This window comes from Centropristis striata, chromosome 2, assembly GCF_030273125.1.
Source record: "Centropristis striata isolate RG_2023a ecotype Rhode Island chromosome 2, C.striata_1.0, whole genome shotgun sequence".
Lineage (NCBI taxonomy): Eukaryota > Metazoa > Chordata > Actinopteri > Perciformes > Serranidae > Centropristis > Centropristis striata.
The window spans coordinates 373,634-397,948 of NC_081518.1; the positions used below are offsets into that span (position 1 = coordinate 373,634).

The window sequence follows — 24,315 nt, forward strand, 5'->3', positions numbered from 1 at the left end:
CTACACCACTAGAAAACTACATTTCCCATGTTGCAGTGCGCTTTGCAGTGTTGTTAACGGCTAACTGGGCTGGGGCAATACTGCAACAACTCCTGGTAGCAGCTGTTCGGTCTGTGGGCGCTAAACTCCGGTGAGTTGAGTTATTTTACCCGGTTAGTGGAGAGCTAACGATGCTAACAGGCTAAAGACGGTAACAGAGCGCGTCATCGGGGAGTTAACTGTGTGTTAGGACGCTGCTGAGAGACATGACGGCAGCAACCAGCCCGGGAACTCACTTTATAGCCGCCACCCGGCCGGTTAATGTCGCTATGGCAACGCTAACGGACATAACGACCGTTCCCGCTGCAGCGGTGACCGTTAGGGTCTCTGTTGCTAGGAGACCCGTTGATGTTTCGGTTGTCAGGCCGCGGAGCTGCTGCTGCGCTGCGCTGCTCCGCCGCCAGAGGCCGCTGTTTACTCCCCATGTTTGTTTATGTTTATATTTATTATTTATTAGGGCCACGGGCCCCTACAGCCAGCTGTTTACTCCCCATGTTTGTTTATGTTTTTATTTATTAGGGCCACGGGCCCCTACAGCTAGCTGTTTACTCCTGGTGTTTGTTTATGTTTTTATTTATTAGTTTACTCCTGGTGTTTGTTTATGTTTTTATTTATTAGGGGACTGGCCCCTACAGCTAGCTGTTTACTCCCCATGTTTGTTTATGTTTTTATTTATTAGGGCCACTGGCCCCTACAGCCAGCTGTTTACTCCTGGTGTTTGTTTATGTTTTTATTTATTAGGGCCACGGGCCCCTACAGCTAGCTGTTTACTCCTGGTGTTTGTTTATGTTTTTATTTATTAGGGGACTGGCCCCTACAGCTAGCTGTTTACTCCTCATGTTTGTTTATGTTTTATTTATTAGGGCCACGGGCCCCTACAGCTAGCTGTTTACTCCTCATGTTTGTTTATGTTTTTATTATTTATTAGGGCCACGGGCCCCTACAGCTAGCTGTTTACTCCTGGTGTTTGTTTATGTTTTTATTTATTAGGGCCACGGGCCCCTACAGCTAGCTGTTTACTCCTGGTGTTTGTTTATATTTTTATTTATTAGGGGACTGGCCCCTACAGCTAGCTGTTTACTCCTGGTGTTTGTTTATGTTTTTATTTATTAGGGCCACTGGCCCCTACAGCTAGCTGTTTACTCCTGGTGTTTGTTTATGTTTTTATTTATTAGGGGACTGGCCCCTACAGCTAGCTGTTTACTCCTGGTGTTTGTTTATGTTTTTATTTATTAGGGCCACGGGCCCCTACAGCTAGCTGTTTACTCCTCATGTTTGTTTATGTTTTTATTTATTAGGGCCACGGGCCCCTACAGCTAGCTGTTTACTCCTCATGTTTGTTTATGTTTTTATTATTTATTAGGGGACTGGCCCCTACAGCTAGCTGTTTACTCCTGGTGTTTGTTTATGTTTTTATTTATTAGGGCCACTGGCCCCTACAGCTAGCTGTTTACTCCTGGTGTTTGTTTATGTTTTTATTTATTAGGGCCACTGGCCCCTACAGCTAGCTGTTTACTCCTGGTGTTTGTTTATGTTTTTATTTATTAGGGCCACGGGCCCCTACAGCTAGCTGTTTACTCCTGGTGTTTGTTTATATTTTTATTTATTAGGGGACTGGCCCCTACAGCTAGCTGTTTACTCCTGGTGTTTGTTTATGTTTTTATTTATTAGGGCCACTGGCCCCTACAGCTAGCTGTTTACTCCTGGTGTTTGTTTATGTTTTTATTTATTAGGGCCACGGGCCCCTACAGCTAGCTGTTTACTCCTGGTGTTTGTTTATGTTTTTATTTATTAGGGCCACGGGCCCCTACAGCTAGCTGTTTACTCCTGGTGTTTGTTTATGTTTTTATTTATTTCATAATTTCTTCATTTTGTGAAGACAGGGCACATTTAACGACTTCATATATTGTTGTAAGATTTAATTTTTAAAAATGAATGATCCAATCACTTTAAGTGTATCATGTTTTTATGTTACATTTCGGAAAGGGTTAAACTAGGGCTGGGTGTTTGGAATGATCGATTATCTATAACGTTAACGATCAATTAATCGATAAATCGCTGCATGTATACATGGGCAAAATAAAATATATTTATACAGTACTATGCAAAAGCCTTTTTTTCATAATGGACGCTTTTATTTTGAAAGGACATAAAGAGACTTGTTCCTGTCGGTTGTAAAACTAACTAACAGATTAAACTGAAAAGAAAACATCAAGGAGTTCAATGTTGAGGTAGACAGGAGGCAAGAAGTATTCAGATCCTTTATTTACTGCAGTAAAAGTACTAATACACACTGTGAAATGACTCCACTACAGTAAAAGTACTAATACACACTGTGAAATGACTCCACTGCAGTAAAAGTACTAATACACACTGTGAAATGACTCCACTACAATAAAAGTCCTGCATTAAAAACTTACTTAAGTAAAAGTACAAAAGTATCAGCATCAAAATGTACTTAAAGTATCAAAAGTAAAAGTACTCGTGATGCAGAATGAACCACTCAGATCCGATAAAAAATCTCTATTAACTTTATATAGATCATGTTTTTATGTTAAATCTCAACCTGTAAAGTAACTAAAGCTGTCAGATAAATGTAGTGGAGCAAAAAGTTCAATATTTACCTCTAAATGTAGTGAAGTAGAAGTATAAAGTTACATAAAATGGAAATACTCAAGTAAAGTACAAGTACCTCAAAATAGTACTTACAGTTATATTAGTTACATTCCACCAGTGATTGTTTGGTTATTTTTTATGAATAATAACTGGACAGGTTATCATGCTGAGGTGGTGATGAAACTGAAGTGAAATGAAGAGACATAACAGTAACTTAGTGCATAATTAAAAAAACATTTTTCAGTTAACACTTTATTGTTGTAGAACAAACCAGAAGGTGTGTGTAGTGAAGGTACTTTCCACTTCTCCTCCAACGTTAGAATAGTTTATGATTCATTAGTTTTAGTTTTACTTTCGTTTTGATTTTTTGTTTTCAAATTCAGTTAGTTTGAATGAGTTTTTAGAGTGAGTTTACTAGTTTTAATTAGCTTTTATTTTTTGGAAAATGTTTCCTTTATTTCCTTTGTCTGATCATCTCAGCCCCAATAAGTTTATTAAGTCATAAAACCAGATAGATGAAATAGATTTCATATCAATCAAAAAGGTTTACGGATGGAAAAAGTTGACAAAGACCAAAACGAAGGACATTTTCACTATAATTTTAGTTAGTTTTAGTTAGTTTCTGTTAGTTATCGTTTTTTTTTAAAACTCTCGTTTTTATTTTTATTTCAGTTAACGAAAATGTTTTTTCAATTCTAGTTTTCACGTCTTGATTATTACCAATAATAAGCTGCTGTTGGACTGACTGTCTTTATCTCCTCCAGATTTTGTTCATTGGAGACGACTGACAGAAATGTCAGAGACGTCGAGTGACGCGGAGTCGTCCTGTGGCTGGACCATCATCAGCAATGAGGTACAAATACCTTTATTGGCTCCTAATGCCGGCTAATTTTAGTTATTGTTGTATATATTTTAGTTATTTGAAGGGGGCAGCAAGTAGACACGTGTTTATTATAATCTAAACTTTTAAACATCACAGGATCAAGGGAGTCTGAGTTGATTCAACATCATCAACAAACTGTTGATGATGTTGAACATGTTGGAAATATCTTCTAACTCATTGTTGGAATTGTTGAGACAACTTGACAACTTTTATATGTAGTTTTATAAGATAAACTGTAAGAAAATACTTTTAGTTTTAGTACACTGTTGTGACCACTTTAAGAAAAATAAATCCCATAAATGGTGAAAATCAACAATTCCCTGGAATGAACTGCGGCAAAAATACTTTTATTACTAAAATCCAAACCAGCTTTTAGTCACCAAAGAGACAAAACAAGCTGCAGTGAAACTGTTTTTATAGAACTCACTATTCACTGTGGCTGCTGTTTCTCCCTTTTATGGGATCTTTTCAAAAATACTTGTAGCTATATTTCTGTTTTGCCCTTGTTGGGTGTAATTGTGTGCTTGCTGGTATTCTATTTCTAGATGACTTGTTTGGATTCTACTCAATGTTTTTATCACATCTTGCAAAGAGATCTGATAAAGTTTTCACACTGAAATACCTGAAATACCTTCAGCATCACAAACTGAGTCACAAGTACAAATATCAGTGATGTTCTACTGTCGGGGGAACAAGTACTCTACAAGTAATCTACAAGTAATCTATAAATAATCTTGTGTAAAATACTAGTGATCCACGCAGACCGACATTATTCAGCAGAGCCGTATGATTTGTTTATATTTATCAAATGGCAGAAGTTATTATTAATAATGAATAATATTATTATTATTGAGTTATTCCATCTGAATAAATAAATGTGTGTTTGTGTGATCTAATGTGTTTCTGTGTTTCAGGGTTCAGACATCGAGACGTTGGAGGCTGCGGAGCTGTTAGAGCGCCCCCCGCTGGACGACAAACAAGGTACTAACTACTCTATTATTAGTAACAATAGTGATAATAGAGTTATCAATAATATTAACTGGAAATGATAACTACTTTATTAGGGCCACGGGGCAATCTCCCCAGCACTGGTCCATACTGGTCCCATCCAGCAATATCTGTAGGGACCAGTGCTGCACTACTGTTATACTGTGGATTTCTTCTTCTTCCTCTTCCGGACGCAATTTCGTCCCGCTACTAGTCCTACAACTTGAAGAGTTGCAGGACAAATTATATATCAAAACGTGCGGTTTGATCGGGATCGGTGTGCTATTACTTTTCTCTACGGAATACGAATTCCTGCCCAAAATTTTGCATTGAAGTGAATGGGACGGCCGGAAAAAAATGAGCAAAAAAGAACAATAATTGGAGATTTTCAAACGTCTACTTCTCCGGCATAATTTCACCTAGAGACTCCATTTAAACTTTAAACAGTAGACACAAGTCTTGTGTATCGGTGTATTAATCCACGTTTCGATAGGTCATATAGTTTTTTATCAATCCCTGTTCAATGACCATGATCATTTTTGGAGAAATTCTGAGATTATAATGGGTGTGTATTGCACGGAATGTTCGTGTCACAGTGTGTGACATCATCACCAGAGTGTAGAGGGAGAGAAAAAACTGTCAAAAAATAAATTTGAAAACTGCGCTCCAGGCCGCAAATTCCACTCTACAGAAATAATTTATACATAGAAACGTAGGAAAATTAGTCTTCTCCCTCACAATCCTCTGGTAAAGCTGTCAGAGTTATAGTTTGGGCGTAGGACGCACAGATGATCCACCAACACCACCAACAGCCTCATTGGCTCCCATATTAAAAACGCAGGGAGATTTCTGAAAAAGGGAGATGTAACAGTTTTTTTAAATCGCCCTAACAAGCTATTTTTTCATTTTTCTTTAAAAAAAAAACATATGTAGATGTTCAGGAAGAACTCAGGACGCTCAAAGTGAAGTCGGATCAATGATAGGTATTATGGTTTTGCCAAAAATGCTTTCTGTTCGAGGCCAGAAATTCCAGTCTGTCCACCTCTGGCTGCTGTCACTGTTCAGGAACATTCAGCTGTCAGTTAATTCTGTTGATTGCTTTGATCTGATTGCCTTTGATCTTTGATGTGATTACAGTTACAGTTACAGATACACACACACACACACACACACACACATTTTGAGGTTAAAGGTCATAGGTTGCTGTATAAATAAATACTTGTAAAGGAATGCTTGTTGTAGGTGTGCTCCTTGTATATTGTATAGTACTAGTATTAATTGTTATAAATCTCTGAAGAATCTCATCATAGTGTACACACACCGGCAGTAGTGGCCCTTTCACTATTTACCCAGAGGACATTTTCTAGTATGTATTTCTTATATTTCAGCTCAGTGTGTGGAAGAGAAGATCGCTGAGTCACTTGATGAAACTCTGGAAGAACAAACCGTAGTTGAGACGCTTCGAGCTTCAACGGTGAGAAAACTATAAAAATCTCTTTAAATAATCTGGATGTTGTCTTCCTTCTTTAATATATAATTTAATATATTTCTATATGTGTCTGGTCAGGCTGTAGACGCAGCAGCAGAGCAGCATCATGTGTCTCTGCTGTCGTCCAGCGACCACTCGGACATCGTGACTCTCGGGGACATGAAGGAGGAGGAGGAGGAGGAGGAGCACAGGGAGGAGGAGCAGGAGGAGGAGGCGCCCAACGAGGAGTTCTACCTGGGCTCCTCCTGCAGCAGCCAGTATGCCTTCACTGCTGCAGAGGCTGGTAGGAGCTGGAATTATCATATTCATCTAGTTAAATTATCTTCATCCCTCAATAACTTTAAGTTCAGACTGAAAGTTTACCTGTTAAATCAAGACTCCTAATAGTTTCTTTTCCAGTCTAGTTGTCATTGGATCATTATCTCGTATACACTCAAATACAATTATTTATGTTCAAATTATGCGATAAAAAGTCAAAATATGAGATAAAAATTTGAATTTATGAGATAAAAAGTTAAAATTATGACAAAAAGCCAAAATATGAGATAAAAAGTCATAATTATGAGATAAAAAGTCAAAATATGAGATAAAAAGTCAAAATTATGAGATAAAAAGTCATTCAAAGTTATTATTCTAGTTATTGGATCATTATCTCTTATTGCTCAAACACTCAAATATAATTATTTTACCTTAATACACACCATGTTTTTATTTCTGACTTTTTGTGCTATAAAATTACACTTGTATTACTTTCTTTTGTTGTTATTTGTTGTTTCTTTCTCTCATTGTTGTTGTTGATTTATTTTTGAATGTCTGTATATTTTTTGGGTTTTGGAGCTTTTTATGAGCCCATATCAGGTTTTTAACCTCTCTGCACTTACTGTTCTTGTTTCATTTCTGTTTCTTTGTAATTGTCCGTTCCTATGGTGTAAATAAATAGATAAATAGATATAAATGGATATAAATGGGCGGAGCCAAAGGTTTTGTCCCTGTTCCTGTGAGCTGCAGCAGGTCTGATGTTGTGGAGACTTCCCCAGAGTGTGCTGAGCTTCAGCTGCCAGCTGAGGAGTCAGCTGACTGGAGGCTCTGCTGCAGGTCGCTGCTGCACACTGGTTATAACCCATTATAACATGACATGTGCACTACTAATCCTCATAGCATCATAAATCAATAGCTGACAGGAACACACAGTCTAACCCTCTAAAACGCATGTTTTATAAAAAAACAAAACATAAAAAAGACGCCAAAAATAAACCGTTTGATTGTAGAAAGAAACTGTAATAACAGGATTTAATGTTTTCTGTTCTCAATTCACCAAAACAAAGCTTCAAGTTTAATTTCTGTCACTCACTTTAATTTACATGTCTCATTCTATAATGCATAAAAGGTGTCTAAAACCAGATCAAACAGTAAATCTGCTGCATGGACAGATAATTTACCTTGACAAGATTTATTAAATTCAGATTATTAAATCTAGAAATAAGCATGTTGAACACTTAAAATAATAAATTAACTCTTAAAACCAGATAAATGATCTAACACTTCTAAATCTAAAGTTTTTTTTATCTTGGTAAGAACCAAATAATCATCAGGTCACTCTGCTCGGGCCAGTTCATCACTGCTGGCAGCTTTACTTTATCTGGTTTAAGAGTTCATTTATTATTCTAAGTGTTCATGTTGATGTTCTCGTGTGACTCAGCAACAAAGTAAACTAGAAAATTTCCTCTGGGGAAATTTTGAAACGGCCACGGGGGCTACTGCGTGTGTGTGTTTGTTTGTTTTTACTCAAAAATGATCATGGTTATTGAACAGGGATTGATAAAAAACTATATGACCTATCGAAACGTGGATTAATACACCGATACACAAGACTTGTGTCTCCTGTTTAAAGTTTAAATGGAGTCTCTAGGTGAAATTATGCCGGAGAAGTAGACGTTTAAATATCTCCAATGATTGTTCTTTTTCCCTCATTTTTTGTCGGCCGTCCCATTCACTTCAATGCAAAATTTTGGGCAGTTTTTCGCTTTTGTCGCGAAAAATTCGTATTCCGTAGAGAAAAGTAATAGCACACCGATCCCGATCAAACCGCACATTTTGATATATAATTTGTCCTGCAACTCTTTAAGTTGTAGGACTAGTAGCGGGACGAAATTGCGTCCGGAAGAGGAAGAAGAAGAAATCCACAGTATAACAGTAGTGCAGCACTGGTCCCTACAGATATTGCTGTAGGGACCAGTATGGACCAGTATGGACCAGTATGGACCAGTATGGACCAGTGCTGGGGAGATTGCCCCGAGGCCCTAATAAAGTGTTTTTGTGATTGAGCTGATGTTAATCTGCTGTTTGTTGCCTGCATGATTAATCTGTTTCTGAGCCTGTTGTTGTTCTGTTTGTTTCTCTCTAACATATAATAACAGTTTGTTTCTGTTACCATATAATAACTGTGTGTGTGTGTGTGTGTGTGTGTGTGTGTGTGTGTGTGTGTGTGTGTGTGCTGTGTGTGTGTGTGTGTGTGTGTGTTTCTACCTGCAGTGTTTCAGCCTCCTGCAGCATCACTCTCCAGCAGCAGCAGTGAGGAAGAGGAGGGACTGAAGCCCAGCCCTGCTGTCAGGAGACGAAGGCTGAGGAGGAACACCACCAGCATCACTGAGCCGGAGGAGGAGGAGGAGGAGGAGGAGGAGGAGGAGGAGGAAGAGGAGGAGGTGGTCAATGAAGAGGAGCAGCAGGAGGCAGAAACTAAGAGTGTGTCTGTGGGAGGAAGAGGCAGCAGCAGCATCTTCATCCTGATGGTTGTGGTGGCCGTCAGTATGGGCCTCATACACTTCTATGGTGAGACGTTCACTTTAGTCTGAACATCATTTTATCTCACTTCTTTACTTCATCACTGTCTAGATAATCGTTTCCCTTTCAAAAAAACTTATAATTTCTATTATTTTTATGTTTAAATCAGTTTATATATCCAAACCAGACTGTGGTAAGTGTAATTACTGATTTGGATTTGAGTTGGATTTTGTGGTTTTTATATCATTATTTCTCTGAAATAAAGCAAAATTGAAATCTAAAACGTTGTCACAAGATAAAACAGACGTCAAGGAGTTCATTTTTAGTTAAAACTCAATTTTGACCAAAAATGTATTTACTGCAGTTAAACTCTGCAGGACAGAATAATTGTCTGTATTTCTGGTTTTAGTCTGTTTCTAGTTTGTGTTAATAAAACCAGTTTGTGTTCCAGGTTCAGTCCAGATCCAAGAGAGACAGAAGTCTGACCTGGACCAGATCAGAGTCAGAGACCTGGACGTTGTCAGGGACCTGATCCAGAGACGAGCCGGAGAAAGACCTGTTAAAGACCAGGTCAGTCACAGGTCTCACAGGTCTCACAGGTCATACAGGTCTCACAGGTCTCACAGGTCAGAGGTCACAGGTCTCAGCACCGTGTCAGAACATAATAACAGGATTAATTAACTCATTCAGTCCCAAGCTTTTAACTTTAGTCACTTCTTTGCTTCAAACTTATTTTTGTATTTAAATGCCGTTCAAAAAAGTAGGAAAACTGCATATAATGCAACCTGATACAATAATCAATATTGTGTCCTTTTAATGAAGAGGTGCTGGTTAACTCTTGTTTCCTTGCTGTGAAACTGCTGAAACCTTCTAATCTTTAAAGCTGCTGTCGTATAATAGAAGTGTTCACCAGCCTGAACTTTATATTACAGTTAAAGAAAACAGCCACGTCCAAACAAACCTCAATCAAAGCCTTTTGGAAGTTTTGAGGACGTGTTTTATCGTTATTAGACTTCCAGCAATCTTCAACTGTATAATGAGGGTTTTAGTATTTTAGTGGACTATAACTTGTTTCTGTCTTTTCACACCAAGGACCGACTGGATGACCTGGACCAACAGAAAGTTATTCTGCTGCTCACAGGAGAGATTGAGAAGATGAAGATAGAAAACCAGGAGCTCAACATCAAACGGGCGCATGTGCAGGTAACTTAACAATAAGGTAATACAGGTAACATAATGAAATATTGATGAGTTAAAAACTCCATTTGATTTGGCTCTTGTGTGTTTAGCACAACAATTTTGATCATTTTGTGTCTTTTTTTTATCATTTTGTCTTTTTGTGTCTTTTTTTAGTCATTTTGTGTCTTTTTTTTGTATTTTTTTTTTGTCTTTTTGTCTCTTTTTTTAGTCATTTTGTCTCTTTTTTGTCATTTTGTCTCTTTTTTTGTCATTTTGTCTCTTTTTTTGTCATTTTGTGTCTTTTTTAGTCCTTTAGTCCAACATAAAATGTGATTTTGAATCTTTTTTTACTTTCAAAACACTATCATGCTCAATAAAGAATTTTAAATGTGTCAAATATGACCAAAGGTGTCAAATCTACCATATAAGAGGGTTCCATCCAGTTCTATCATTTGATACTAAATATATTTGAGCTTGTCTCCAGTTTTACTTGGTATATCATCATCAAACTGAAACTGGCCTCATGGAGTTTACAGCCAGAACTTTAGAGGTAAATGTACAGTAGGGCTCCACGCTGCTTTGTTTTCTAGTCTGATGGAGGCAACAAGTCTGGATTATTTGGAGCTTTTGGAGACTTTAGAGGATTAACTCCACCTTTTTCTTTCCTTGGTTTCCCTCTCAGGCCCAGAGAGACGACCTGGAGGTGTTGCTGCAGCAGAAGGCGGAGGAGAGGTCCACCATGGTGTCTCAGCAGCAGAGGCTGAGTGCTGAGAACCAGCTGCTGAAAACCTCCCTACAACGGGAGGAAAAGTCTCTGTCCGCTCACCAGGAGGAGCTGAGGAACCTGCGCTCCAAGATCAGAGACTGGGAGGCGACGGGAGCCGGAGTGGACTCGCTGCTGGCGGAGAACCAGCGGCTGAAGGAGCAGCTGGAGGAGGAGAAACAGCTGATCCAGAGCTTTCAGAGGGAGGACACGAGGGCCGAAGCACGGACGCTGAGGAAGAAGCTGGACAAGGAGAGAACCGTCACCGAGGAGCTGAGGAGAGAGCTGAACGTGTTGAGGAGTCACATCGCCGGAGCTGGGAAGGAATCCGGCTCGGAGGAGCTCCAGTCCCGTCTGGCGGAGCTGGAGAAGAGGCTGAGCTTCGAGCAGCAGCGCTCCGACCTGTGGGAGCGGCTCTACGTGGAGACCAAGGAAGACCGAGCCAAAGGGGACAAAGAGTCCACGGTGAAAAGATCCAAAGAGGGCATGGCGGGAAAAGTGAAAGAGACGTTCGACGCTGTGAAGAACTCGACCAAAGAGTTCGTCCATCACCACAAAGAGCAGATCAAGAAAGCGAAGGAAGCCGTGAAGGAGAACCTCCGGAAGTTTTCAGACTCCGTCAAATTAACGTTCCGACACTTCAAGGATTCAGCTTCCACCTTCATCAACAAAGCCCGAGGTTTCTACGATAAGAGACGTCACGGCAAACACTCCAAAGAGTCGACGCAGCACCGACCCCACAAGCCTCCGCACCGACCCCAGCGCCAGGCCGACGAGTCGATCCACCGCCAGGCCGACGAGTCGTTCCAGAGCAGCCACAACACTCGGAAATCAGGAGATAAAGTTCACAAAGAACGAGGTCGAGACGGCCACAAGGCCAACCTGAAAGGATGCTTTGGGGTTTTCGACTGCGCGTACCAGGAGTCCATGAGTCTCTTCAACAAAGCGATGGATCCGATCCGAGCGGACGAGTTCTACCAGCTGCTGCAGAGCTACCTGCACCAGGAGGTCGACCACTTCCACCACTGGAAGGAGCTCGAGACCTTCATCAACAACTTCTTCCGCAACGGAGTCTTCATCCACGACCAGATGCTGTTCACCGACTTCGTCAGCGGAGTGGAAACCTATCTGAGCGATATGCACGAGTACCACGGTCTCCATGACGACATGTTCAGAGACCTGGACGACTTCGTCTACCGCCACTTCTTCGGAGAGACTTACAGGAAAACCTTCGGCCCAACGTAAGTCACAATAGCCGTGTTTCCTTAAGGGGGAGATTGTCCGCCGGGAAAGTCTCAGGCCACGCCCCCTCTAGTCTCAGGCCACGCCCTCTCTAGAGTCTCAGGCCACGCCCTCTCTAATGTCTCAGGCCACGCCCTCTCTAATGTCTCAGGCCACGTAAGAAGGAGTCTCTGGATTTGTCTCCAGTCGCTTTCTCGAAAAGTCTCTAAGGGGGTCTGAAAAGTCGCTAAATATAGCAACAAAGTTGCTAAATTGGCAACACTGCTTCACCAGCTTTTACAAATGTCACGTGTTGTTGTGGCGTCCAGTACTACGTCACATCCTGCTTAGTGTTCTATCCAATCAGCAACCAGGCTGTTTTCAGGGGAGAATAAAGACCCTGCTCTACTACAGGGACTAAAAAAGTCCAGATAAAGTCCGCTCCGGACGGCTCGTAATCAGATTAGGAACGTTTCAGCGAGTGAGACCGCCTCATTCCGGCTCTTACCAGCTAGTGGAAACAGCCCTTCTGTCAGTTCAGGGAAACTTTGGTTATTAAGTGTCTCCTGCTGCAGCTTGTACATATTAATGAGTATTTCATGCTTTTTGCTTTCTCCTGTTTGAACCACGCAGCGGGCCGTTTGAAAGACCCGACACGGACTGGAAGGAGTCGAGGGCGAAGCACCAGCAGCGGAAGCAGCAGAAGTCCAGATCTCGCCCTCACAACGAGAGGAAGTGGAGCCGCTCAGGAAGAAACCCGGACAGACACATGGCTGACGTCAAGATAGAGCTGGGCCCCATGCCCTTTGACCCCAAATATTGATAATAATATCTCAACGGGTTTCATATTAGAGATGCAAATTCTATTTTGGGTTGTATTTAGTTGCAGATGTCTTCTCTTTTTCCTTTGTAAGTTTGCACAACGTTAACTTTTGAATGCTACTGAACGTCCTCCAGCTGTTTTGTGTTTTCGTGAAGTAATCGTTATATTTGAGCGAAAGATGTTTGAAATCAGAACTTCAACATTTTATAAATGTGAAGATAAAACCCTCGATACTCATCTTCAACCACAGCACTTTCGTTTAAAAACACTTCAAATGTTGATTAGGAACCAAAGTTTTTTGTGCAATTTTAAACAAAAATGTAAAATCTCGACATCCACATGTTTGTCTGTTTGTCATGTAGTTGTTTTAATTTGCTGCTACAGAGACGCGTGTTTGTGTGACAGAGTTTTAATTTGCTTTCAGAGTTTAGATGAAGTTTTCTAACATTCCACTTTCAGCTTGTTTGAACTGGACTTGGCACTTTTATTTGTTTTGTGTTGGAAAGAAATGACTGGAAAATAATGTCACAAAATTTAGTTGTGGGGAAAAAAAAGAATTCTGACAATTTTCAAAATAACAGTTTAGAATATTTATTTCATCAGCAGCATCATTCTGGTGAAGAAACATTGTTCCAGTGTTTGTCAGTGCCTTTCATAAATAAAGATGCTTCCTCCAACTCTTCCCTCCGGAAAATGTGTGTGAAATATCTCCGCCGTCCTCACAAACTTGTTCCCCTGCAGGAACACGGAGATTTCCTACAAGAGAAAAACACACATGCATACAAATCATTAACACGATAAAGTATTTTTCAGTACAACCTCACCGATATGACCTGATAATTAGTTTTTCATCCTGACTTACTGGATCACCAGTTAAAACCCCAAAGAAACAAAGAAAAAAACAACATAAAAAGTGATTTTGAATCTTTTTCTTACTTTCTAAACACTATCATGCTGAATAAAGAATTTTAAATGTTGCAAATGTGACCAAAGGTGTCAAATCTACCATATAAGAGGGTTCCATCCAGTTCTATCATTTGATACTAAATCTATTTGAGCTTGTCTCCAGTTTTACTTGGTATATCATCATCAAACTGAAACTGGCCTCATGGAGTTTACAGCCAGAACTTTAGAGGTAAATGTACAGTAGGGCTCCACGCTGCTTTGTTTTATACTCTGATGGAGGCAACAAGTCTGGATTATTTGGAGACTTTGGTGACTCAGCAGGGTTAAAACATTTTGATGATTACATGGAAAAAATAATAATTTGTGAATAATCTTACCTCCTCCAAAACATCAAAGAGAACCAGATGGGTCGGTAGAGAAGATTTGTATGGAAACGAAGTCCTGAGCCAGTGAAGAGGGTCAACGTAGAACTGGTCTGCTTCATCCACGTAGCCCTCCTCCCCGAGGTCTGGGGGGCACTCCAGGAACCGCATCTTCATCGGGCAGTGGACGTGGCTGCAAACACAGTCAGAGTCATCCGCCTGTCCTCTCCTCTCTGCTCTGTGTAAACAGCCTCTCCTGTCCTCTCCTCTCTGCTCTGTGTAAACAGCCTCTCCTGTCCTCTCCTCTCAGCTCTGTGTAAACAGCCTCTCCTGTCCTCTCCTCTCTGCTCTGTGTAAACAGCCTCTCCTGTCCTCTCCCCTCTGCTCTGTGTAAACAGCCTCTCCTGTCCTCTCCCCTCTGCTCTGTGTAAACAGCCTCTCCTGTCCTCTCCTCTCTGCTCTGTGTAAACAGCCTCTCCTGTCCTCTCCTCTCTGCTCTGTGTAAACAGCCTCTCCTGTCCTCTCCCCTCTGCTCTGTGTAAACAGCCTCTCCTGTCCTCTCCTCTCAGCTCTGTGTAAACAGCCTCTCCTGTCCTCTCCTCTCTGCTCTGTGTAAACAGCCTCTCCTGTCCTCTCCTCTCAGCTCTGTGTAAACAGCCTCTCCTGTCCTCTCCTCTCAGCTCTGTGTAAACAGCCTGTCCTCTCCTCTCAGCTCTGTGTAAACAGCATACCTGTAGTAAGGCGTACCTGTAATGAGGCGTACCTGTAGTAAAGCGTACCTGTAATAAAGGCGTACCTGTAGTAAGGCGTACCTGAAGTAAGGCGTACCTGTAATAAAGGCGTACCTGTAATAAAGGCGTACCTGTAGTAAGGCGTACCTGTAATGACGCGTACCTGTAGTAAGGCGTACCTGTAATGACGCGTACCTGTAGTAAGGCGTACCTGTAATGACGCGTACCTGTAGTAAGGCGTACCTGTAATAAAGGCGTACCTGTAGTAAGGCGTACCTGTAGTAAGGCGTACCTGTAATAAAGGCGTACCTGTAATAAAGGCGTACCTGTAATAAAGGCGTACCTGTAGTAAGGCGTACCTGTAATAAAGGCGTACCTGTAATAAAGGCGTACCTGTAGTAAGGCGTACCTGTAATAAAGGCGTACCTGTAATAAAGGCGTACCTGTAGTAAGGCGTACCTGTAATAAAGGCGTACCTGTAGTAAGGCGTACCTGTAGTAAGGCGTACCTGTAATAAAGGCGTACCTGTAGTAAGGCGTACCTGTAGTAAGGCGTACCTGTAATGAGGCGTACCTGTAGTAAGGCGTACCTGTAGTAAGGCGTACCTGTAATAAAGGCGTACCTGTAGTAAGGCGTACCTGTAATAAAGGCGTACCTGTAGTAAGGCATACCTGTAATAAAGGCGTACCTGTAGTAAGGCGTACCTGTAATAAAGGCGTACCTGTAATAAAGGCGTACCTGTAGTAAGGCGTACCTGTAGTAAGGCGTACCTGTAATAAAGGCGTACCTGTAGTAAGGCGTACCTGTAATAAAGGCGTACCTGTAATAAAGGCGTACCTGTAGTGAGGCGTACCTGTAATGAGGCGTACCTGTAATAAAGACGTACCTGCAGTAAGGCGTACCTGTAGTAAGGCGTACCTGTAATAAAGGCGTACCTGTAATAAAGGTGTACCTGCAGTAAGGCGTACCTGTAGTAAGGCGTACCTGTAATGAGGCGTACCTGTAGTAAGGCGTACCTGTAATAAAGGCGTACCTGTAATAAAGGCGTACCTGTAGTAAGGCGTACCTGTAATAAAGGCGTACCTGTAATAAAGGCGTACCTGTAATAAAGGCGTACCTGTAGTAAGGCGTACCTGTAATAAAGGCGTACCTGTAATGACGGTACCTGTAGTAAGGCGTACCTGTAATAAAGGCGTACCTGTAGTAAGGCGTACCTGTAGTAAGGCGTACCTGTAATGAGGCGTACCTGTAGTAAGGCGTACCTGTAATAAAGGCGTACCTGTAGTAAGGCGTACCTGTAGTAAGGCGTACCTGTAGTAAGGCGTACCTGTAATAAAGGCGTACCTGTAATAAAGGCGTACCTGTAGTAAGGCGTACCTGTAATAAAGGCGTACCTGTAGTAAGGCGTACCTGTAATAAAGGCGTACCTGTAGTAAGGCATACCTGTAATAAAGGCGTACCTGTAGTAAGGCGTACCTGTAATAAAGGCGTACCTGTAATAAAGGCGTACCTGTAGTAAGGCGTACCTGTAGTAAGGCGTACCTGTAATAAAGGCGTACCTGTAGTAAGGCGTACCTGTAATAAAGGCGTACCTGTAATAAAGGCGTACCTGTAGTGAGGCGTACCTGTAATGAGGCGTACCTGTAATAAAGACGTACCTGCAGTAAGGCGTACCTGTAGTAAGGCGTACCTGTAATAAAGGCGTACCTGTAATAAAGGCGTACCTGCAGTAAGGCGTACCTGTAGTAAGGCGTACCTGTAATGAGGCGTACCTGTAGTAAGGCGTACCTGTAATAAAGGCGTACCTGTAATAAAGGCGTACCTGTAGTAAGGCGTACCTGTAATAAAGGCGTACCTGTAATAAAGGCGTACCTGTAGTAAGGCGTACCTGTAATAAAGGCGTACCTGTAATGACGGTACCTGTAGTAAGGCGTACCTGTAATAAAGGCGTACCTGTAGTAAGGCGTACCTGTAGTAAGGCGTACCTGTAATGAGGCGTACCTGTAGTAAGGCGTACCTGTAGTAAGGCGTACCTGTAATAAAGGCGTACCTGTAGTAAGGCGTACCTGTAATAAAGGCGTACCTGTAGTAAGGCATACCTGTAATAAAGGCGTACCTGTAGTAAGGCGTACCTGTAATAAAGGCGTACCTGTAATAAAGGCGTACCTGTAGTAAGGCGTACCTGTAGTAAGGCGTACCTGTAATAAAGGCGTACCTGTAGTAAGGCGTACCTGTAATAAAGGCGTACCTGTAATAAAGGCGTACCTGTAGTGAGGCGTACCTGTAATGAGGCGTACCTGTAATAAAGACGTACCTGCAGTAAGGCGTACCTGTAGTAAGGCGTACCTGTAATAAAGGCGTACCTGTAATAAAGGCGTACCTGCAGTAAGGCGTACCTGTAGTAAGGCGTACCTGTAATGAGGCGTACCTGTAGTAAGGCGTACCTGTAGTAAGGCATACCTGTAATAAAGGCGTACCTGTAGTAAGGCGTACCTGTAATGAGGCGTACCTGTAGTAGGGCGTACCTGTAGTAAGGCGTACCTGTAGTAAGGCGTACCTGTAATAAAGGCGTACCTGTAGTAAGGCGTACCTGTAGTAAGGCGTACCTGTAATAAAGGCGTACCTGTAGTAAGGCGTACCTGTAGTAAAGGCGTACCTGTAGTAAGGCGTACCTGTAGTAAGGCGTACCTGTCATAAAGGCGTACCTGTAGTAAGGCGTACCTGTAATAAAGGCGTACCTGTAGTAAGGCGTACCTGTAATAAAGGCGTACCTGTAGTAAGGCGTACCTGTAATAAAGGCATACCTGTAATGAGGCGTACCTGTAATAAAGGCGTACCTGTAGTAAGGCGTGGAGTGGCAGGGCATGAGGAAGAGGACGTCTGGCGGCGGCGTGCTGGTGACATCACACAGCGCCCTGACGTGGCTCATGGCGTCCAGCGTCCCTCTCTGGTGGACCAGGCCGGTGTAGAGAGCAGCCGACAGGTTAGTGACCAGCAGGAGGAGCGCCGCCGGACGGCGCCACGCCCCCAGGTGAGCCAGAGACATACCTGAGGTGAACGCAGTGTTAAACACACACCTGGATGATTATTAACACAGAGACGAGATGCTGCAGGTGGAAACTCACCACAGAAGATCATACAGAACGGCAGCAGAGGGTACAGGAACCGGAACTCCTTATGAGGAAGACAACTGGAGAGAAGATTCAGACATTGGGACAATTATAATAATAATAATAATAATGATGATCAATAATAATGATAATAATAATAATAATAATTATAATAATAATGATAATAATAATAATGATAATGATCATAATAATAATAATAATGATCAATAATGAAATAATAATAATTATTATTATAATAACAATAATAATAAGTATAATAATAATAATGATAATAATAATAACAATGATAATAATAATAATGATCAATAATGAAATAATAATAATTATTATTATTATAATAACAATAATAATAAGTATAATAATAATAATAATAATAATAATAATAGTAAGGATAATAATAATAATAATAATAATGATAATAATAATAATGATCAATAATAATAACAATAATGATAATAATAATAATAAGGATAATAATAATAATAATAATGATGATAATAATAATGATCAATAATAATAATAACAATAATGATAATAATAATAACAATGATAATAATAATAATAATGATAATAATAATAATAATAATAATAATGATGATGAGGTCCCTCTTGTCTCTTCAGAGTCTAATAATTCTTCAGAGGTTATATAACGTGGCGTGTTACCTGTAGACGGCGACGGTCCAGACGATGGCGGCCAGCAGGGTTTTGTATTTCCTGGCGGCGAGGCAGCAGCCGTGAACAAAGAGCGGGAGATGAGGACCCAGCAGCACGGCGAGGCCCTGGCTCAGGTACCAGTGCCACGGGTGGGCGCCGTAGAAGTCCGCCACGCCGTGGAACACGTTGAACTTCACAAAGTTAAACTGCACCAGAGTCCACTGAGAAACATTCTGATTAATAACAAGCTGTTTATACAAATATTTATAATATAGATTTCATGTTTTACCTTTTCATAAAATATACAGTCGATCACTGTTGAGATCACGAGCGCCACAGCTCTGAAAACCACAGAAACAAGAGTTTATCATGATCAAAGATAAACACAAGGCAGAAATATTTGGTTTATATTCAAGGTGCGACAATTTAGAGTCGCACTGGTAGAGAGAATGAGTTTATTAATAATAAAATTATGAATATCCCTTTCAAGAATAGCCGCCATTAGCAACAGTTAGCTCTGTAGCAGTACAGTGTGTATGTGCTAACAGGCTAACAGCTAGCTCTGTAGCAGTACAGTGTTTATGTGCTAACAGGCTAACAGTTAGCTCTGTAGCAGTACAGTGTGTATGTGCTAACAGGCTAACAGCTAGCTCTGTAGCAGTACAGTGTGTATGTGCTAACAGGCTAACAGTTAGCTCTGTAGCAGTACAGTGTGTATGTGCTAACAGGCTAACAGCTAGCTCTGTAGCAGTACAGTGTGTATGTGCTAACAGGCTAACAGTTAGCTCTGTAGCAGTATGGTGTTTATGTGCTAACAGGCTAACAGTTAGCTCTGTAGCAGTACAGTGTGTATGTGCTAACAGGCTAACAGTTAGCTCTGTAGCAGTACAGTGTTTATGTGCTAACAGGCTAACAGTTAGCTCTGTAGCAGTACGGTGTTTATGTGCTAACAGGCTAACAGTTAGCTCTGTAGCAGTACAGTGTTTATGTGCTAACAGGCTAACAGTTAGCTCTGTAGCAGTACGGTGTTTATGTGCTAACAGGCTAACAGTTAGCTCTGTAGCAGTACAGTGTGTATGTGCTAACAGGCTAACAGTTAGCTCTGTAGCAGTACAGTGTGTATGTGCTAACAGGCTAACAGTAAAACCCTACGGACCCGATGGGGAGGAGGCTGTGGGTGACCAGCCTCAGCTTGTTCTCCTCCTGGTAGAAGTGGAGGAGAACCAGAGGGAACCAGACGATGAGCGCCGTGGGCCGCACCAGCACCGCCACCGCCACCAGGCTCAGGTACACACTACTGCAACCAATCAATACATCAATACATCAATACATCAATCAATCAATACATCAATCAATACATCAATACATCAATCAATCAATACATCAATCAGACTTGATCTGTAACCTTTTCATACAAGACAAATGTAACACAAAGTGCTTCACATGAAGGAGAAAGTTATAATAATAATAATATAATAATAATAATAATAATAAAACAGGTCAAACTGAGGAAACACTGGAAGCAGCTTAGAAATCAATTAGATCAAATAAATACAAATAAAGTAAGATAAGATCAAATAAAAACTAAAGTAAATAATAATAACAATAAAACGTAAAAACAAAAGCTAGATAAAAAATAAATAAATAAAAAGTAAAAAATGATAAAATATATAAATATAAAAATAGACTAATAAATGATAGTAAATAAATAAAAGAGCAGATGTTATAACACTAAAAATCATGAACAGAAAATATTTAAAAATGGTTGATGTGAAATTAAAAAGAGTCTTCAGGTTGTTGTTAAAGATGTGAAGCATCTCTGATGCAGGTGGAAGTTAAATTAAACAGAAAAAGAGGAAACGAGGAAACAAGGAAACGAGGTAAGGAGGTGAGGAGGTAAGGAGGTGACAAGGTGACGAGGTAAGGAGGTAATGAGGTAAGGAGGTAAGGAGGTAAGGAGGTGAGGAGGTGAGGAGGTAATGAGGTAAGGAGGTGAGGAGGTAAGGAGGTGAGGAGGTAAGGAGGTGAGGAGGTGACGAGGTGAGGAGGTAATGAGGTAAGGAGGTGAGGAGGTAAGGAGGTGAGGAGGTAAGGAGGTGAGGAGGTGACGAGGTGAGGAGGTAAGGAGGTGACAAGGTAATGAGGTAAGGAGGTGACGAGGTAAGGAGGTAAGGAGGTAAGGAGGTGAGGAGGTAAGGAGGTGACGAGGTAATGAGGTAAGGAGGTGACGAGGTAAGGAGGTAAGGAGGTAAGGAGGTAAGGAGGTAAGGAGGTGAGGAGGTAAGGAGGTGAGGAGGTAAGGAGGTGAGGAGGTAAGGAGGTGAGGAGGTAAGGAGGTAAGGAGGTAAGGAGGTGAGGAGGTAAGGAGGTGAGGAGGTAAGGAGGTAAGGAGGTAAGGAGGTAAGGAGGTGAGACCTGCTGTGTTTTGTGGACCCGGGCAGGGGGAAGTAGACCAGAGCCAGACAGGTGAGGGTGGTCTCAGCGCTGTTAGTCAGGGTTCTGGTGCAGCAGAACCACGAGAACCACGAGACCATGTGGCAGAAAAACTACACAACACAAGAACACAACAACATCATTTATATATTATATAGATTATTATATAGGTGAGGAGAGATTCATCTAGTTTTAACCCTGTGGAGTCTCTAAAGTCTCCAAATAATCCAGACTTGTTGCCTCCATCAGAGTATAAAACAAAGCAGCGTGGAGCCCTACTGTACATTTACCTCTAAAGTTCTGGCTGTAAACTCCATGAGGCCAGTTTCAGTTTGATGATGATATACCAAGTAAAACTGGAGACAAGCTCAAATAGATTTAGTATCAAATGATAGAACTGGATGGAACCCTCTTATATGGTAGATTTGACACCTTTGGTCACATTTGACACATTTACAATTCTTTATTGAGCATGATAGTGTTTTGAAAGTTAAAAAAAGATTCAAAATCACATTTTATGTTGGACTAAAGGACTAAAAAAGACACAAAATGACTAAAAAAATGTCCATAATATATGTAAACAAATGTTTCTCCATGTGTTTTACATATTTAACTATTTCTACAGCCTCTCCTGTCCTCTCCCCTCTGCTCTGTGTAAACAGTGAATATTTGAATATTATATATATAAATATTTGAATCAATCATGTCTTCTGTCTCTGAGTGAACAGTAAACAGTAAATTTCTCACCGTCCATTTTGCAACATCTGGACTCTCCAACGTTCGGAGGAGAAAAAAGAATTTGACGTCAGCGAACGCAGCGAACAGAGCCTGAAGGATTCTGGGGAGCCAGATCTGAAAACCAGCAGAAAGTTCACGTCATTAAAGACTTTAGAGCCACGATATTAAAGTATAAAAGCTGTTTGATAGAAGACGTGTGAACCAACCAGGAGGTGAACTAAGTCGTAGTTTATGACGTGTAATATTTTATATATTACTGCGAAGAAGAGCGGATAGATGAATCCTCTGATTCCTGCTTTCCATTCCCACGTCAGGTACCCATAAGTCTCACTGTCAAGGTCTCACGCCTTCACATCATACACATCAGACAAATAATACAAATAATACAAAGAATGAACGTAATGAGTGAACATCCATCCAGCAGGCGTCCAGTCTGATCCAAGGTTATTATAGTGAAAACTAGAATTGAAAAAACATTTTCGTTACCTGAAATAAAAATAAAAACTAGAGTTTTTAGAAAAAGATAACTAACTGAAACTGTATTTTGTGGTTCCAAAACTAACTAAATTATAGTGAAAATGTCCTTCGTTTTGGTCTTTGTCAACTTTTTTCATCCGTAAACCTTTTTGGTTGATATGAAATCTATTTTGTTCAGAATGAACCAGATCTGGATCAGCTGAGGACACCAGCTGGTCATCAGGTTCCTGCAGAGCTGCTGGGACCAGCTGATGGATAATAATAATAATAATAATAATAATCCAGCTGCAGGAGACTCTGAAAGGATATTTGAAGACCATCCGGTGGGAAACCTCCAGAGATTGCCAGTACTCATCAGGGACGAAGCTGCTCTGAACCAGGAAACAGTTCATCAGCCTGAAGACGACAGAAAACACCACCAGACGGCTCCACAGCTCACCTGGAGGTCAGAGGGTCACTTCAGATCAGGAGAAATCACTTCAGATCAGGAGAAATCACTTTAGATCAGGAGAAATCACTTTAGATCAGGAGAAATCACTTTAGATCAGGAGAAATCACTTCAGATCAGGAGAAATCACTTTAGATCAGGAGAAATCACTTCAGATCAGGAGGATCACCTCACATCACTGAGTTATTTCCAGTTGTTTTGTCCCTGTTGTGTTAATAAATCAACATAATAAATAATAAACATAATAAATAATAAACATAATAACTGACCGTCGCTGAGCGGACTGGTTCCATCTTCCTTTGAGTAAAGTTCAGATTTTCGTTTTCTCAGTTTCACAACTTGGACTTTATTCCCAAAGTTCAGCCGAGGACGAAGATTCTCCATCAGGACATGTTGCCTCTGTCACATTAATATTATATATCACATTAATATAACACATTAATATTATATATCACATTAATATAACACATTAATATTATATATCACATTAATATAACACATTAATATTATATATCACATTAATATAACACATTAATATTATATGTCACATTAATATAACACATTAATATTATATATCACATTAATATAACACATTAATATTATATATCACATTAATATAACACATCAAAATAATATATACAGGTTATAAAACACATTACACTAATATACAGGTTATAATAATATACAGGTTAGAATAACACACATTATGAATGAATGCTTCTATTTCGGTTAAAAATAAATAAATAAATAAAATCATGTTTTTACTATAGAATCCATCAGACAGCAGCAGATAAAGGACAGACTGAAGCTCCACTAAAGGACTATCATTATTATTATTATTATTATTATTATTATTATTATTATTATTATCAGACATTAACTGAATAATTCACATCGTTACAAACACTTGACAGCTTCAACTGAAACATCTAATTAATCAGATTTCATTGTAACTTTTGATACTTTGAGACTTTAAAGTGTTCTTGAAAACTAACAGAGTTACACATCTTTATTTCATCTTTTAGTCCATTAATCATCATTTTACACACAAACTGAGTTTAATTCTGACTTTGTTTTTCAATATACAATGTCCAAACATTTTAATTTCATATTCAAAGACATTAGAAATTATGTTTCGAGTGGTAAACATGTCAATTCCTGTTTGTATTCAAATAATGTTTTACAATAACATACAGGTTATAATAACGCATTATAATAATATTCAGGTTATAATAACACATCTGATTCTGCTTTAGGTGAGTGAATTAACGGGATAAATCTTTATTTATTTACCTTCTTCAGATGAAAAAGCTGCTCATTAATCTGCTTTATTCAACCAGCAGCTTCAAACTGAAATATCTTCAACTAAACGATGATTATTTGAAGTTTATTTCGCTCTCAGAGAAAACTGAAAACATGTTTTCATTTCGCTTCCGCATTCAAACTTACTTCCGGTGTGACGTTGTTTCCTGACTTCAAAGTAAGAGCTCATGTTTCCTGACTTCAAAGTAAAAGCTCATGAGTGTCAGAAACATTCCGCTCATTTTCTACTGAAAATATATAAATAATAACTCTCATAACTGTTTACCTGTGAAGCTGCTTTATGATGACGTCATGCCGTCAGATTAACTCTTTAACTCTCATTCTGACTCAT

The 24,315-nt window shown here is 40.3% G+C and overlaps 2 protein-coding genes across 2 annotated transcripts; one reads left to right on the top strand and one right to left on the bottom strand.

The window, feature by feature from the left end:
* Positions 1–13,458, top strand: ccpg1 (cell cycle progression 1). Its single transcript, XM_059356507.1, has 10 exons — positions 1–130; positions 3,420–3,508; positions 4,453–4,519; positions 5,914–5,999; positions 6,093–6,297; positions 8,547–8,843; positions 9,247–9,365; positions 9,888–9,998; positions 10,657–11,978; positions 12,592–13,458. The coding sequence occupies exons 2-10, from the start codon at positions 3,449–3,451 to the stop codon at positions 12,779–12,781; spliced, it is 2,457 nt and encodes an 818-aa protein (XP_059212490.1). The 5' UTR covers positions 1–130; positions 3,420–3,448; the 3' UTR covers positions 12,782–13,458.
* On the bottom strand, positions 13,384–24,111 carry pigb (phosphatidylinositol glycan anchor biosynthesis, class B). Its single transcript, XM_059356520.1, has 13 exons — positions 23,955–24,111; positions 22,931–23,060; positions 22,523–22,652; positions 21,943–22,060; positions 21,746–21,850; positions 20,981–21,111; positions 19,722–19,862; positions 18,855–18,906; positions 18,575–18,786; positions 17,906–17,970; positions 17,618–17,828; positions 14,065–14,242; positions 13,384–13,537 (listed from the first exon to the last, which is right to left on the bottom strand). Exons 2-13 carry the CDS (start codon positions 23,043–23,045, stop codon positions 13,424–13,426), a joined length of 1,572 nt encoding a protein of 523 aa, XP_059212503.1. The 5' UTR covers positions 23,046–23,060; positions 23,955–24,111; the 3' UTR covers positions 13,384–13,423.
* Between the last annotated feature and the right edge of the window lie 204 nt (positions 24,112–24,315).